Genomic DNA, 16,452 nt, shown 5'->3' on the forward strand with positions numbered 1-16,452 from the left:
TCAGCTTTGATATGTGAAAAGTATAACAAACGAGCTAGACCCATGTTCAAGGCATCCATATTTTCAAAAGGAGAAATCCATTGATATAAAGAATAAACATTGCACATGCTACAAAATCATATTAAGCGTCTCAAAATATTTGTTTTTATGGTTTCTGCCCACCTCGTTTCATGGCCCTGGGGCTACCTGGGCCACTTCTACTTCGAGAGTCTGATTCTGAGGTTCGTGAGCTGGATCGGGAGCTGTCTTCTTCCTCTGATCCTGAAGAGTCATCTAAGAATGGTCTGTTGCTTATTTGAGTTGCTTTCTACAGAAATTAACACACATTCTTTGAAACTTTATGCAAAATATACTACTTTATGGACGTATTTATTTTATTGGCTTTTAAAACGGCCTACTGTTGCAACAGGCACTATAGATGCCTATCATGCTAAAGATTTAATTGCAACAATTAAAACAAAGCAAAACCAAATCAAACCCCTACCACCGATGATATACATCGCCCACAATAAAGGGTGGTATAAATACTAAAAGTATTGGCACTAGGATTGTTGCCAGGAAATCTTACTAGGCCAACTACCACAAGAGATGTAAAACAAAAAAAACCAAAAAATGCAAATTAAACCAGCTTAAAAATACCTAAACTTTACCCTGTGCCCCAGTACCCACCAAACTTTCTCTCTGGTGCACGAACAAGAAAACATAAGTATGAGGATGAGTATATTTCACTTTACAAATAAAACTCAGAGGGTATGATTTAGCAGCCACCTATGGTCTAAGTTCTGCTTGAAGGCGTGCACTACTGCCTGTTAGAGAACCTGCGTTCCGGCAGACTGAGGTGGAGTCAGATTGGCTAACTCAAAACTCTGGTGAGGCTTCTCTATAGGCCCTCAATGAAATTAACACTGGGAGAATGTTCTGAGCCAGGGCTAAAAGTGAGACAGCCACTGATCCAACATTAAACATGCATGTACAAATGACTCCTGTTCTTGGCAGGAATCATTTGCACGGCAGGGTGTGTTTGGGGTCACTCCTTGACAGAATACAGAAACTCATTAATGCTTTTGCAGCATGTGTATCTGCTAGGGTTGCCAACTTTCTGACCGAACAAAACCAAACACGCTTGCACCGTCCCTTCTCTGAGGCCTCCACCCCGCTCACTCCATTCCCCCCGCCCCCGTCGCTTGCTCTCCCCCATGCTCACTCGCTCATTTTCACCAGGCTGGGAAGGGTTTGGGAGGGTCCCTTTTCGACCAGGTGTTCAGTTGAAAACTGGACACCTGGCAACCCTAGTTTCATCAGGAAAGGGTATTCTGCTCAATTACAATATTTGGCTCTGTATGACATGATCCTGTACATTCAATAGTTACACTGGCAAGTAATGGGCTTTGTGCAGGGGGCCATCAGTAGCAACAACCTGTAGCAATCAGCCCTCCTTGTCCCAGGTTATAAAATGCGAGCGGAGCCACTCCACAGATCCTACTGCAGCTTTTCATGGAGGGGGTGGGTTTGGCTCCCATTTACATCAGATCCACCAGTCACATAGCTCTGCCCTGCCACACCCCAAATTCCTCTGCATGCTACAGCAGATAAAGCTCTCATGCAGCACAGCTCCATGGCATATGGAGGATAGGGATGGCCTTTATGGGCCCTTAGCCTCTGCATTATCTCTGCACAGCACTGGAACTCTACTGGTTCCACTGCATTTAGATTGTACTGCAGTTCTTTCTTGGGCCCCAGGATTCGGCACATAAGTAGCAATATTCAACTGAAACCCCCCAACACCTATCTATTACATCATTTCTGTTTAAAAACATACATCTCTTCAAATTACAAGAGGCTGCCAGGAAACAAATAATGTTCTGATTAGATTCTGCAAGCTTCTGAAAACAAATAGCTTTGGCATTGACACAAAGATCCTTCTAGATCTAAACTTGTAATTACAGCATTGCAAACAATGCAGTTCTTTCAATAATTAACAAGCCCTGGGAAAACCAGTAAGGGCCACAACAAAAATTGACAGAGGCTTGTAACACTTTATAAGCAACAACAATTTATTTTCTGGACATCTGAAATTTCCATTACTTCTGGGTTTTTTATGGTCTCTAAACATGATCTTATGACAAATTTGGCAACGTGCCATCAAGCATAAAATGCCAAGTTCTTGAACGTGGAGCCTAACAGTATGGCTTTTCACACAACTTTCTTTTAAACAACAATAAAATTACCCCTTTCAGAGTTGTGTAGACTGGAGTGGTCATGTTCTTGTATATCAAAGAAGTGTATAGTCCAGATATGGTATACGAAGTTATAGAACCAGTACCTGAAATACAGAGCATAAAACACATTTCTTTAAAATTACCCTTCAAAATTATTTAAGACATTTGGTTGGATTCTGATGTCACACCACTGTAGTTTTATTGTCTTCACTTCAGTTACTCCTAAATTATACTGGAGTAATGGGGTATGAGAAAATCATAATCATGACCACTAGTCTTTTTGTAATGTAAGTACATTCTCTCTCTTTTGATGTCTGATTATATAATCTTCACCAAGAATTCCAAAGAAAGTTATAGGGAATTAAGGACTATAATGAATTTGTACTTAAGAGGCGAGTATTCAAGAATAGGTGATAGAAATAATGGAAAGGTTAAATCTGTTTTACCATATCTTAAAGAAAAAATCCAAAGAACTCTTCAGAGGCATATTTTAGAGGCGCCTGGGACAACTGGCCCCTTATAAATTACAGTAAGCAGAGGATTTTGGCTGTTGGTACAAAGACCCACTTACTTTTGTTAAAAGAGTCCATGTTGAAAGCTTCAGACATTCGTAAACCTGACTTGGCTACAGCATAAATTCTGCTTTCCTAACATAAAAGCAGAGATGTTTTACTGTAGATATTAGGAAATGAAAGGTATATCTTTCTCAAACCTCCCCTTTGCCCTCACACTGCTACAAATATGTGATATAGCAGAGTTATCAATGGTGGCTGAAATGTGACATTGTCTACACCACTCACCAGACCAGTGGTTTCTTTCAACCTTTTCCCATACAACTCCTTCCTGTGTACTAGGGAGTTCTTTGTTTTGAATACTAAAATCAGTTCCTCAAAGAGTAACTGGGAGAGGACATTCTATACTATAAGACTAGATGTTATCTACAAAGGGAGGCTATGGAAGTAGCTTTTCACCAAAAGCCTTTCAAACTATGGTAGCAAAAATCCATAATGAAAAACTTCACATGCACAAACTGTTAAAGTAACATTAAAGTATAGTTCATCTCTGACCTAACCCCACAGCACCAACAGGCCAGGTACTTGTATTACCCTATGATTTCAGATTCTGCACTAGGTGGGCATAACAAGGTAAATCATTGGCAAGAGAAGACTTTACATTCTCAGCCTGGAAGGAGCTGGCTCAGAACTAAATAATTTTAAGGAGACAATACTTTAAACAAAGTATTAAAGTCTGACCCCTTGTGTCATGATGTAAAATTTGTATATTAATTCTCTTACATTTTAAAACATTTTTTTTTAAATATCTCATTGGAAGTGTAAAATTCTTCTGTAATCAGTGAATTACTACTACTACAGATTAAGAAATTTCTCTGAACAACTGATGGGACTAACAACTTCTTTAAATATGGTCTGTTGTGCCAATCTATATTTACAATTCTTTAATTCACAAATTATTGGCCTGGATTGTATTGCCTAGTTTTTAGAGCAAAGGACTTGGAACCAGGACTCTTAGGTTATACAGTCATAAAAAAAAATTAGTGGTTAGAGTCATTATCTAACTGCGTGTGCAGAAATGAACACATGAAAATTAGATATGACTTTTTCAAAAATTGGTTCTCTACATACAAAAAAATGGCTATGTATTTTTATATGGCATTTTCAAAGCAAAGAGCTCATCAGCCCATGAATAGGAGAATGGCTGTTGAATGTATGCCATTTAAATATTTCACTGATATGATTTATTCCGTATTCTTCTGCAAAAGAAAAAATACAAGATCCTAGAATAGGTGTTAAAATTGAACTTGATTCTGAGGAGCTAATAATCTCAGTTGGTGTTCAGCCAACAAATCATATTCCCACCATAGACACAGGGAATGAGAAAGGTACAGGAGAGAAAAGTGTAATAAAAGCAACAAAATGAGTTAATTTAAATCAGTAAAAAATATTTAATTATATTTACCCAGGAGGGGAATCGATGCAGAGGAGGAGTAGGGGGTTTGTTGCTAATTGCCTTCCTTGTTATATCACTGGACTCCTGGTCTTCTGCACTCTGTGCCTCAAAAGAGTCATAGGTAAATGCTCCATCATAATCAATCTCCATTTTCTCTAAAATATCAGTATTTTCCCCATCCACCAGGTCGATGTCTGTTTCCTGAGGTCTCAAGGGCCGTATCATGCTTATAGCATTTCTATTTCTATCAAACATTCTGTCAGAACTCAGCTGGGGTTGGCTTAAGTGCTTTTTTGCCAATGCTACACTTATACTAAAAACGTTGGGAGTCCGCAACTTTGGAGGTGGCAAATTTGATGGAGAATTTGATTGTGTCACACACTGAGAATCTGTTGAAGATGTCACGACTGGATGCTTAGGTATTAGAGCAGGGGTTAAAACTGGACTTGGGGTATTTGCTTCACTGGATGAGGATGAATAATCTAATCTCTGAGACTGAAATTTCTTATTCAGTTCATCTGAAGAGCTATCTTGGTCTTTTCTACATAAGGCCTCAGAATTGCTCTTTCCAAGTGAATTGTTCTGACTTTTCCGCTGAGATCCTTGCTGCCAAGAATACAGCTTTTTGTGCTCAGATCTCTGAACTGCAAAACTCTCCTCTTCAAATAAAGAACTACTATCGTCAGATGCTGTCAAATACATTTCACTCCCAATTCTGCTGTATCTTGTGCTTTCTTCAGATGTCTGACTTGAAAGGGTAGATGCACGCCTGGATTTTGGTCTTCTATTACCTCCTTCATCCTCATCTGAGCTCCAGTCACTTCCTGTAACGCATGAGTTCTTTGATATACTACTATCTATATCTTTTGATGAATAGCTTGTTCTTGCATTTTTATTTTGTTCTGATCCACAGGAGCTTTGTTGTAATGACCTCTGACCTTTATTGCTCTCATGTGCAAGAGCAGCAAGAGATGTTTGCTGGATTTTTTTCTCTAGAAAAGAAATACATGAATTTGACAAAATTACTTTTAATAAATTTAGCTGTTAAAACAATTTATAATCAGAACTGCAAGTTTAATGTAGTTAAAGTTAAGTTCATTTAATTTTTGGTGGATGTTGTAAAAACAAACCTGAAGGAAAATACTACACATATTCTGCAATGTCAATAGGGATAGTTATGAATATATACTTGAAAGAAAGTAGAAATGGCATTTACCAAGGAACTGTAACAGAAACCATTCTTATATTTAGTGGTCTATCCAAAAAACTAAGGATAATAATGATGAATGTAACAAGAAGGGAGAGCGAGATGTGCCAAACTTTAAAAGAAACCAGATATGCAAAAATTTTTATGCTGAAGAGGACACATGCACTTACCCACATTAATAAATCTTAAAGATTATAAAGCTTTTCAAATGTAGGAAAGAAAAAGTGTGAAGATTAGATTAAGAATCAAAATATTCTGAGTTTCTATGTTATAGTTAGAAATCCCTTCTGTATGCCACTGTTTCACTCCCAGGGCTGAACACTTAAGACCCACTGATGTCTCAAGGGAAATGTTTAGGAAAAGACATTCTGTTCAGATATAACTCTGCTTGTATTGTCTGTAACTCTTTCTCCCATTTTTGTTATTACATTAAAACATGATCATTTAGAGTTAGTGTATAGCACTGTTGTCTAGTGGTTAGAACAGGATACTTGGACTCTGGTGAATAGGTTCTGTTTCTGACCCTGCCACTTAAAACTTTGTCCTTCAGTTTCCTCATCTGTAAAAATGAGATACGTATCCACTTTTGTAATGAACTTTAGGATCCTTGAATGACAGGGTCTATAGAAATATTATCTGTCCCGACTGCTCATTTCCTATTTGGAACAGGACAATTAGCAGCTGTAAAGTAAATTTGATGTCACAAGCAATGTTTTAAGACTTCAAATGGGGAGTAAGAAGTAGGAGTAACCATCCTATTTTCTCAGGGAGTCACGGTCTCCCTGCTGCTACAAAGAGGAAATAAACTACACTGTATCTATATCTGTCACAGTGTACTCACCCCAACGTGTCGGCATAACTGTACCACTGGACACATTGCGGTGGGGAGAGGGTGCAGAATGGATTCAAGCTGGTGCAGTTGCAGTAAATGGTGGTAAAGTGCACAGGCACAGGGAAGGGGGTGTCTTATGCTACTGCTTCTTTGTGCTAGTATTCAGGGCAAGCCATTATCTCACCCATTTTAATTACAAAATACTGAGTTTATCTTGCTGAGCTTGTGTTTAAAATGGACATTAGGACAGCAGTGCTAACATATAGAAAACAAATGGAAAAAGTGAATGCAAAAACTTAGAGTGAATATTTAATTTAGCTCATTCCTTCATGAACTTTAAAAAGAAATCTCTTGAAGTTAGACCCTAATCTTGCAGTTGAAACCAAAGGGGTGGAGCCCTGCACCTGTGCAAAGCCCAGAGACTTGTGAAATTCTGCAAAGTCCTAAAGGTCTGCCACAGCAGATCAAATTGTAAGACTGAGGCCTTAATACTGTTAGATGTTCTCCCTACCTAGAGTATGTTAATTAAGAGTTTAGGCTGAAATTGAAATCTTAAATCAAGTAATATGTATCAATTGAAAAACAGATTGAATATATATTTAGATGGATTTCAATATTTTTTCTTGTCAACTAACAGCTCTGAGTATATCCCCTCATTACAGTTAATTTTACAACCTCTTTTGCACTATACGGCTGCATCTTGTTTTCTGATATTATTGAAATTAATGAACACTATAGAATAAATTGGGATAATCTAATCCAAAGCCCAAAAGCAACCTCCTCTTCTAAAGGCTACAGCAGTGATCCATTAGCGTATGCTCACAGCAAAATATTTAAGCAATATAATAATTCAGAAGATTTCTAATAATACAGACTGTCTTGCGAGAGAGATGAGTTTGAAACAAAGGCTTCACAGTGTCCTTTTTGAAGTCCTTTTGTCCTATTTTGAAGAAGACTATTCTTGAACATAGCTATGTTTAAAGCAATTTTAATTTTCCACTAATTTCTTCCAGAATAAAATTAGATCAGGGATAAATACCTAATATGTTATTACCATCGCTTAATTCTGATTCTTTGCATGATGATTTGCTTATTTCATCAAATTTAATAGCTTGCTGAGGACTTCTTGCTCTGTTCAAAAAGCATCCAAAAGTCAAACTGCTTAGTCGCTGGCCTTCCCCAGGTTTGTGTGTTGAAGGGACACATTTCTTCCCCATAATTTCTGCAAGTGTAATAATTCATAAATTTAGTGTTAACAGGTTATGATGGCATATGCTAATAGGTTTTACTCTTACACAGTCTTAAGTATATTATCATTTTTAAAAACCGTAATAAAACTAAATATTTTGATATTAGAAATAAAAACCTTCTTGAAATCCTCTCTATACCAAACTCGCAAACTAAATTTCCACTTACTAAAGAAACATGATTCTCCTTCTAGAAAGTAAAGAGGGGAGAAAAACGATTTCTTTTAAAAAGTTTACAACAGAAAGATGTATTTTGGGAGAGAGAGAGTAAAAAAGATAGTGACAATAAAGTCACAGCAGAATAACCTTGGGTATTATGTTTGCAGTTCAGCCTACATATCAATCCAGTATACATCCAAACATGATAAAAGCAGACCAACTTTAAACATGAAAGGATTTAAATGGGTTCCATATTTCTTCAGATTTTCAAAGGATAATTGAGAAGGATAGGTCTAAAGTAAAAATTAGGCTCAACCTAATGACACGCTCTAAAAATAAGTGGGGTAACTCTCTTCTAGAAAAGGAAAATGTTCACTAATCAGAGCCAGGAAACTCTTTGTGACAAAAAACTATAGACTGATAGCTTTAGAAAAAATGTGGTAACTCCTACTCTAAACACGAAAAGAGTAAAAAGAGAGAACTGTCAAGATCTTTGTGATAGAGTCCTCCCAAAATGGCTGGATAAAAAGGCAGAACTGGATTAGATGTCCTATGGTACAAAATATAGCCACAATACTAGTAATTTAGGAAAAACACATAGCGGATCTTCTGGATCACCGGGGGATCAAGAGCACAATTAAGGAAGACAAGGACATTATTAAGAAGCTACATGGTTTCTTTGCATCTGTTTTTACCACAGAGGATGATACCTACCCCAGACCTGCTCTTTTCTGGTAATAAAGACAAAATACTATCAGACACTGAGATGTTAGAAGAGGTGCTGGAACAAATTGATCATTTAAAAAAAATAAATTACAAGACCTGAATGAGTACTGAAGGAGCTGAAGTATGAAGTGGCTGAGGTGCTAGCAAAAATGTGTAATCTCATTTAAAAACAACTACTCTACTAGAAAACTGGAATATTTTAAAAAGCTCTATGGGTGATCTGGGAAAATACAGACCAATAAGCCTTCCATTATTACCTGGTAAATGGGTTGAAACTATAATTAAAAATAGAAGAAAACATTTGAAAGATCATGATCACTCATGATATCTAACCAGAATGGTTTCTGCAAAGAGAAATTGTGTCTCACTGATCTCCTAGAGCAGGGATGGGGAACCTACGGCCCAGGGGTCGGATCCGGCCCACTGCTTCATTTCATCCAGCCCGCGGTAAGTCTCCACGCCGTGGGCCGGAAGCCCCAAGCCTCGGCGCCTAGGCGGAGGGGCAATCAAGGAAGCTCCGCACGCTGCCCCCGCCCCCAGCACCGGCTCTGCAGCTCCCATTGGCCGGGAACCACGGCCAATGGGAGCTGCAGGGGTGGCGCCTGTGGGTGTGGGCCATGCAAACTGTGCAAATCCCCCTGGCCTCTCCGCCTAGGGGACGGACATGGCGGCCACTTCTGGGAGTAGTGTGGAGCCCTGGCAGGCAGGGAGCCAGCCTTAACCCTGCTGTGCCGCTGACCGGGAGCCGCCTGAGGTAAGCGCTGCCTGGCCAGAGTCCACACCCCGAATCTCCTGCCCCAGGTCAGAACCCCCTCCCGCACACAAACATCCTCCCAGAGCCCACACCCCGCATCCACTCCCGCACCCCAACCCCCTGCCCCACCCCTGAGCCCCCTCCTGCACCCAACTCCCTCCCAGAGCCTGGACCCCGAACCTTCTCCCACACTCAACTCCCAGCCCTGAGCCCACTCCTGAACTTCAAACCCCTGAGCCCGCTCCTGCACCCTGAATGCCTTATTTCTGGCCCCACCCTGGAGCCTAGGGGAAACCCCAAGCCTCTGCGCCCCCACATCGGGCTGGAGCCACGAGTGCCAGCTCATCCTGCTCTGGGGGGAAGCCTCAAGCCTCCATGACCCCCACCAGGGCTGTGTGGCCTGCGACTGATTTTTTTTCTGTGGGTCAGTGGCCCCTGATAGAAAAAAGGTTTCCCACCCCTGTCTTAGAGATCTGAGGATGTCAGTAAAGTAGTGGATAAAGGAGAACCAGTTAACATAATTTATTTAGACTTTCAAAAGGCCTTTTACAATGTGCTTCACAAGACACTACTAAAAGAGCTAAATAGTCAGTGGTTGAAAGGCAAAGTATTGTCATGGATCCAAAACTAGTTAAGAGACAGAAAATTAAGGGCTGGAATAAACAGTCAGTTTTCATCATGGTAAAATGTTAACAGCTGGGTGCCTCTAGGTTCCATGCTAGGTTGTGAGTTATCTAATATATTAATTAATCATCTGGAAAGGGAGTTGAGTAGTAAACTAGCAACATTTGCACATGAGAAAGTTACTTAGGTTAGTCAAGTCCAGGGAGGACTGTGAGGAAGCTCGGTGAGACTTACAGAAGGGTAGGTGAACTGGCAACATGATGGCAAATAAAATTCAGTGTTGACAAATGCAAAGTAATGCACATTGGAGGAAAAAATTTAAATACTCAGAGATCATACAGGGTTCTTAGTTAATTGTATCAACTCAGGAAAGGGACCTGGGTGTCACTATAGACAACTCAATGTGTGCAGCTGCGGTTAAAAAAAAGAAGCTGATCAGAACTCTGATCCTCAGCATGGCATAGACTGGTGGGCCAGTTCAACAATGATATCCACCTATCCTTTAATGTTTCAAAGTCTACAAATCATACAATTAAACAAGTCAAAGGGAGGACATGAAACAATCCAGCCCAATCAGATTATTTGAGAACTTATTTAATTTAAGAAAATATTCATACATTCAGAAACAAATGACAATTTATAAAGGTCCAAATACTTCTTGCCTTATTCATTCACATGTAGTCCCAGCAAAGTCTAAAGTCAAATGGTCCATGGGACAAATTCCCATTGAAATCAAAGTATTCCATGAGACTACTCAGATGTATAAAGTGAGCAGGATTTACTCCCATGCATTACTATATAAAACTTAAAGCAATTTTCAAAGGACGTGTGCTATTTACCTTGCAGTTTAGACTGCATTGTTCTCATCTCTTCATTTTGGTTTTGGTTGATCAAGCGAAGGTTCTGATTTTCTACCTCTAACTGAAAGGATATAAATTTAAGCTCCTCCATTAGTGAAACAATTTTTCAAGTCATTACATTGTGAGGGAAGACACAATTTTCTTGCCATTTCCTTTTGAGCTAAATAAGAGCAGCAGCAGGGCTAATCTTAATTGAGGCCTAATATTATGGATTTGTTCATTCAGAATAGTATGTGTTTTCTATGATAAACATTCTTCCCACTTTTATACTTTAGGTATATAGCCATTTAACTAGCTTTATGTGTATACAGAGATGTCAATATATAATAATTCACATATTAGATACTAAAATATTTCACTTTATGCTAGATTGGCTTTTTAGTTTTAATGGCAATTCAAAATGCATTAAACATGAGGGTAGGAGCAAATGCTGGGTGCCAAAAATGGCAGCCTGTGGCCCCAGAGGACCTTTTATTACCCCAAGTGAGAGGCAAGGAGTGACAATGAGTCCCCCTTGTGTCCTCCAAACTAAGGAATAGCGAGTTCTAAGCAGAGACAGTGCCACCCCAAAGCCACCCAACATTCACATGAGCACTTTGTGCAATTGAAGGGGGAAGAGGGAGGCAAAGCACCTATCCCTAAGAAGCCCAGGAATGGCCATCCCCCATGCTGGCCTAATCGAATTCCCTTTTCTCTCATGCCTCCACTGAGACAGGGAATTTTGAGGTTTTTTTTTTCCTTTTAGGCCTAATAAATACAGCACCAAAGGAAAATGGTAGACATTTTTCACTGAGATCTCTCTCCTTGTATGACACAGAAACTCTGGCCTGCTACACTATGTGTTCACTGTACGGTAAATATCATAGGAGATGTCTCATACCTCATGGAGCTTGACTGTCACCCATTCTTTTATTTTAGCTGCTTTTTCTTCTATGATTTTTGCCTCTTGTATTCTGATTTGCTTCTGAAATAGTAAGACAAAATATATTTTCCAATGTGTATTCCATCCCATCTAAGGAGCATCTTATAATGCAAATTCTGTAGATTACTTCTAGCTATGTTTCATCTCAGTCTCTTTGCCACTAGCATACAAGAGTTGGTAAATTCTTTGAACAAACCCTTCATGGGATTTTTCACATAGGCTGCTGTCCTACTAGGTAAAGTGAAAATCTCTCTCAAAGGGAGACCTGGAGGAGGAGGAAGAAGAAAAATGTCTCTCCAGAGTACATCCTACTTACCAATCAAATGTTCTTACAAAGGAAACCTCATCTCAATTTGAGAATCTCATTCCTCTGACCCACCACAACTGGAAAAAAAAAATCTTCCAATAGACAACTCCATCTCAGCCCCACCTCCTGTAGGAAAAGTCAGCTGAATTTGCTCCTCAGTCCAGACTCGTAATTTAACATGTGATGTATTACCTTTACAGCATCAGGCTATTTATCAATAATCAGATAATGAGAAAGAGTTTTAAACTTATCTCTCTTATACCATTCTTTACTTTTTTATACGCACAATTAAGAATCTATGAATAACATGCCTTTTGGTCACCGAATTATTCCTAACCTGTTCTTCAAGTTGTTGCTCCAAGTTTTGTATAATGTCATCTTTCTCCTGTACCAGAGTCTCCAGATCTTGACACCTCTTATACAACCTGGTCTCCGATTCGCTAGTCTGAACATTAGCTGCTTTTAATTTCTCTTCCATAATCTGCACCTGTTCAGCAGGTGAAACACAACACCCTAAGTAAACTTTAATCATTTAATCATAAAAGTCATAATAAAATTTACCATACATTAAAGGCTTAACCCAGTGCTACGAAGTGCTAAAATAGATCAGAGATGAGAGCATTTTGTAGATCATACTTGATCTTTAGTCAATAGTACTGCAAGGGCACTGCTAACACTTAGAGGTTTTGTTAACATCAGTTCTAACTTCTGCTTCCATAACAAATAAAACTATTAGAGATAGTAAAAGGGGAAGAATATGACGACTATCTTGGGAACAGTTACCTCCCTCATTTGACTGTTATGAGGCTTAATAAATAAAGGTCTGTGAAGTCTTTTGAAAGTCTTGCTTAAACACAGCACACATGAAAATAATTAGTATTATTTTATTAAAATTATGACTCTTATAAAGATCTTGCTCATAGAAAATGAATGCATTCTGATCCAAGTCACCAAGATCCTGAATGAGAAAACACTCAGAACATGTTTAAATCCATTCCAAATCAAGAAAGCACTAACCATGTGTTACACATAAACTGAGATGCTTTCTTGAACTGAGGCCAGAGACCATAGCCAGGATTTTTGTCTAATTTTCAGGGTTATTGCTTAAACGGTTCTTGGATTATATGCTCTTTTAGGTGTAGAGACTGTCTTCCTCTGTTTCTGTAAACACCTGGCACAATGTGGCCGCATTTTTGATTGAGGCCTTTGGGTGCTTCTGTGGCTTAAAAAATATTAATGCTAAATTCACTCAAATATCAAAATGGGAAAGAAATAATTGTGGTATATATAGCCTTTTAAGGCTTGACTACAGAGCATAGTACATGACCTATCTTTGCTCCACAGAAAACATTCCTGAGTCAGATGTTTAGTGTTTATACTAATTTATAAACAAAGAGAAACAATTTACAAACCCCAACTGCAGAACATGCCCACTTTCAGCAGATCACTGTGTTCAGCCTTGAAATGCTCTTCCCACTGCTCATATAAACATAATTCAAATTCTAGCATGTGAGAGAAGAGCTGAACTTGGGCAACAGACACTTTTCACCAAAGAAAATGAAACCATAAATCCTTTCAGCACTGTTAAAGAGAAAAGACAGCACTCACTATCAATGAATCACTAATATATATGTACAGACAGACTAGCAAAGGCCAGGAAACAGTGATTCATGCTGCTCCCAATTAACAATTCCTGTGTGCTTTTAAACTGATTTTTTTTTTTTAATCAGTAAAGCAAATTGGGAGATTCGTTAGTGGAGTATAACAAATTGAAGCTGAGAACATACAGGCAAACCAAGGGCTTGGTCTTGCAATGCAATGGAATACCCTCAACTCCCACTAAGTTCAATGGAAGTTGATGGTCTCGGCAAAGCTGACAGGAAGTGGCTTCACCTTGTAGCTCAGACTCCTACTATTTTGTTTGAGGAGATCTATGCATGTATTGGAATTACTGCAACAATGAATGCATGCATTCCATATGAACTGATTTTTTTATGCTTTTACACTTTATATTACGAATGATTTCATTTAATTTTTGATGCACATTCTTATATAGCATTGTTTGGGTATCCATCAGGGACACTGGTTTTAGTCAACAAAACATCTTCATTTTGGGACAGCAAAGACAACCTAAATTTAATATGTGTGGACTACTTAATCCCATGGACTACCAAAACTTTAAAAGAGGGCTCAACATTGGAGAAGTCTCCTATTTAGTGATTGTACTTTTACTTGAGAATATGGCTCTAAGGCACAAATATGTTAATTTTATATTTTTATGGTTTTGCTACTGTCAGGACTGTTTTCTCTCCCTTTTGTTTACATGTTAGTTTTACATTTGCATCACTTATCAGAAGCTAGAAAAAGATACAGAAGAAAAATACTATACAAACAAAGAGATTCAAGACATGCACTTAATATTTGTTTTGATAGGTATGACTATATGTTAAGACAGACCCATAACTGGGTGGCAAACCAAGATGTTACAACATCTATTAGGAAACATCTACAATAGGACATATAGTAATATTGCTGAATCACCTTTGCTAACATTGCTCTAATACACCATCCAACAATAGCTATCAGACATACTGTACTTCTTCAATTTAAATGTACCTGCTGAAAAGCTCTCTCTGCTTGACGATCTGCATCAATAACTTGTCTCTCAAGTTGTTGCATCTGTATATACATATAAAACAGCATGTCATAAAATGTGCACTCCTTTTATAAGCTGCCACCAAAAGCTCCGTAATGTAAGATAATTTCATATCCTCTTTAGAACAAAAAATCTAATATGACTTAAAAAAATAAAACAAGTAAAAGTTAGGACAAGTTGCATTTGAGACTGGGGAAATAATCAATACATGAGGATGATATCAAAATATTATTGAGGTTCTGCTAATGTAGGGAAATTCAGTAAAAATTATCTTTATAATAGACCCTTGTGGCTAACTTCTGTACCATAATGGCTCTTCCCTGCTACCATGTAGGATAAATGGTTTTGATAGTTACCCTTAGACCATTAGCTCTTTTCTGTTCTTGATGCCCAACCCTGCAAAGTGCTGAGCTCTCTTAGCTCCTATTGACATTAATAAGAGTCAAGGGTACTTCGCACACTGCAGAATCAGGTCCCTAGTTCCTAGTAAAGTTGAAAAGTCAGGAAGGACTGTACTGGATGCAACATTCAAGCATCCATGCAACATTTAAACACCATCTGACCGAGAGAGCAAAATGGACACCAGAAAAATATGTGACCTACTACAAGATAGTAGTCAGGTACTGCAAAGAAAAGTCTACTAATAACTGTGCTGAAATATTATTTTTGCTAGAATCCTTCTAGCATTGTTTTCCTGATATAGGATTTTTTTTTTTCTGAGAACCAATTTATAAAAACAGGCTAGAGAGTATCTGGGAAGACAAATAATTTTCAGCATGGTTTCAGGAGCTTGCTTCTGCAGAAATATTAAACTATTATTCCACACTGGTTGTCACTAGGACAGATGTGAGCCACATGTGAACATGGACTAAAGGTCACGCATTGATCACATAGACCACTGTTCCTATATCATAGGTCACAGTCAAATATTTATGAGGATAATACCCAACCTCAGAAATATGACTAGAAAAGACTCATATACAAGTGCTAAATATTTGAAGAAGGGTTTATTCTTCCTACAGACAATGTCACTGTGTCTTGCTGGTACTCTACTTCTCTCATTTTCCAGATTCTTGGCTTTTTCAGATGTCAATCCATACTACCAGTAACAGTTTTGTGTAGTTTCAGTACTTCACCCAGACAAGAACACACAGTTGTCACTTGCTGTCAATCAAAAGGCAGGGAAATGAGAGAAGAGAAAGTTCGTACTAAACAAAGAAAAGCTGTCATTAACCTCTTAATATCTCTCCATTTTAATAATATGGAAACCTAAACGTCACACAACAGCATGTAATTTGAATCAAGGATTATAAACATAGTACAGTGCAAATTACCATCACTGTGCTCTCCATAGGCTCTTTTGAAGGAACAGAATTAAGGAAATGATAGTTCTATTCATGCACTAAACATTTAGACAGAGAGGTGAGGAGTTAAATACCCATTTGGAACAAATTGTGTTCCTTTTTGTCTGTGTAATTAAAACCAAAACCAAAACCCCGTTTGTCATTAATCTTGAGTTTTTTATCACTGGGTTTTAAGTTTTATAATTTTGTATCCTAAATTTACTTTTCAGAGTTGTGGTTTTAGATTGTCTATTGAAGTATGAGATTAGGTTACAAAGCTTGCTTTAATAGGGCTGTTTAACATTTGCTTTTTTAGTAATTTTGTAGCGAGGATTAATTTGTATGTTTGAGTATACTGATAGCTAACATCATGCACTACACTAACCTTACAGTGATAACACACATTACATTGCATAGTAATGAACATGGAATAAACATCTAATTAACATTCTATGGCAGTATGATAGAAAAATCTTTTAAGTATTCATAATGTGGCTTTACTGTAGATGAGTGGCAAACTGTCCAGAGTTTTCAACAACCCAGATAACTTGTAAACATAGGTGGAATGCCAGTGTCAGTGTTTTGTGAACCACTAATAGATATACCATAAGTAGAGGTTCCAATTTGA

General features: G+C 38.2%; 1 protein-coding gene across 4 annotated transcripts in view; it reads right to left on the minus strand.

Annotated features, from left to right (window-relative positions):
* Window positions 1-16,452, minus strand: part of PLEKHH2 (pleckstrin homology, MyTH4 and FERM domain containing H2) — a 111,725-nt gene that overhangs the window by 61,716 nt on the left and 33,557 nt on the right. For 3 of the 4 annotated variants that reach the window (XM_054024194.1, XM_054024192.1, XM_054024191.1), the window contains exons 3-11: window positions 14,442-14,504; window positions 12,163-12,312; window positions 11,477-11,560; window positions 10,576-10,657; window positions 7,266-7,448; window positions 4,197-5,179; window positions 2,791-2,866; window positions 2,229-2,323; window positions 163-307 (exon numbers count right to left, since the gene is read on the minus strand). In XM_054024194.1, coding sequence (XP_053880169.1) covers window positions 163-307; window positions 2,229-2,323; window positions 2,791-2,866; window positions 4,197-5,179; window positions 7,266-7,448; window positions 10,576-10,657; window positions 11,477-11,560; window positions 12,163-12,312; window positions 14,442-14,504 — 1,861 coding nt within the window. The remainder of the gene's footprint in view (window positions 1-162; window positions 308-2,228; window positions 2,324-2,790; window positions 2,867-4,196; window positions 5,180-7,265; window positions 7,449-10,575; window positions 10,658-11,476; window positions 11,561-12,162; window positions 12,313-14,441; window positions 14,505-16,452) is intronic. The other variant, XM_054024193.1, reaches the window with a different exon arrangement.

Source organism: Malaclemys terrapin, chromosome 3 (genome assembly GCF_027887155.1).
Source record: "Malaclemys terrapin pileata isolate rMalTer1 chromosome 3, rMalTer1.hap1, whole genome shotgun sequence".
NCBI classification, from domain to species: Eukaryota; Metazoa; Chordata; order Testudines; family Emydidae; genus Malaclemys; species Malaclemys terrapin.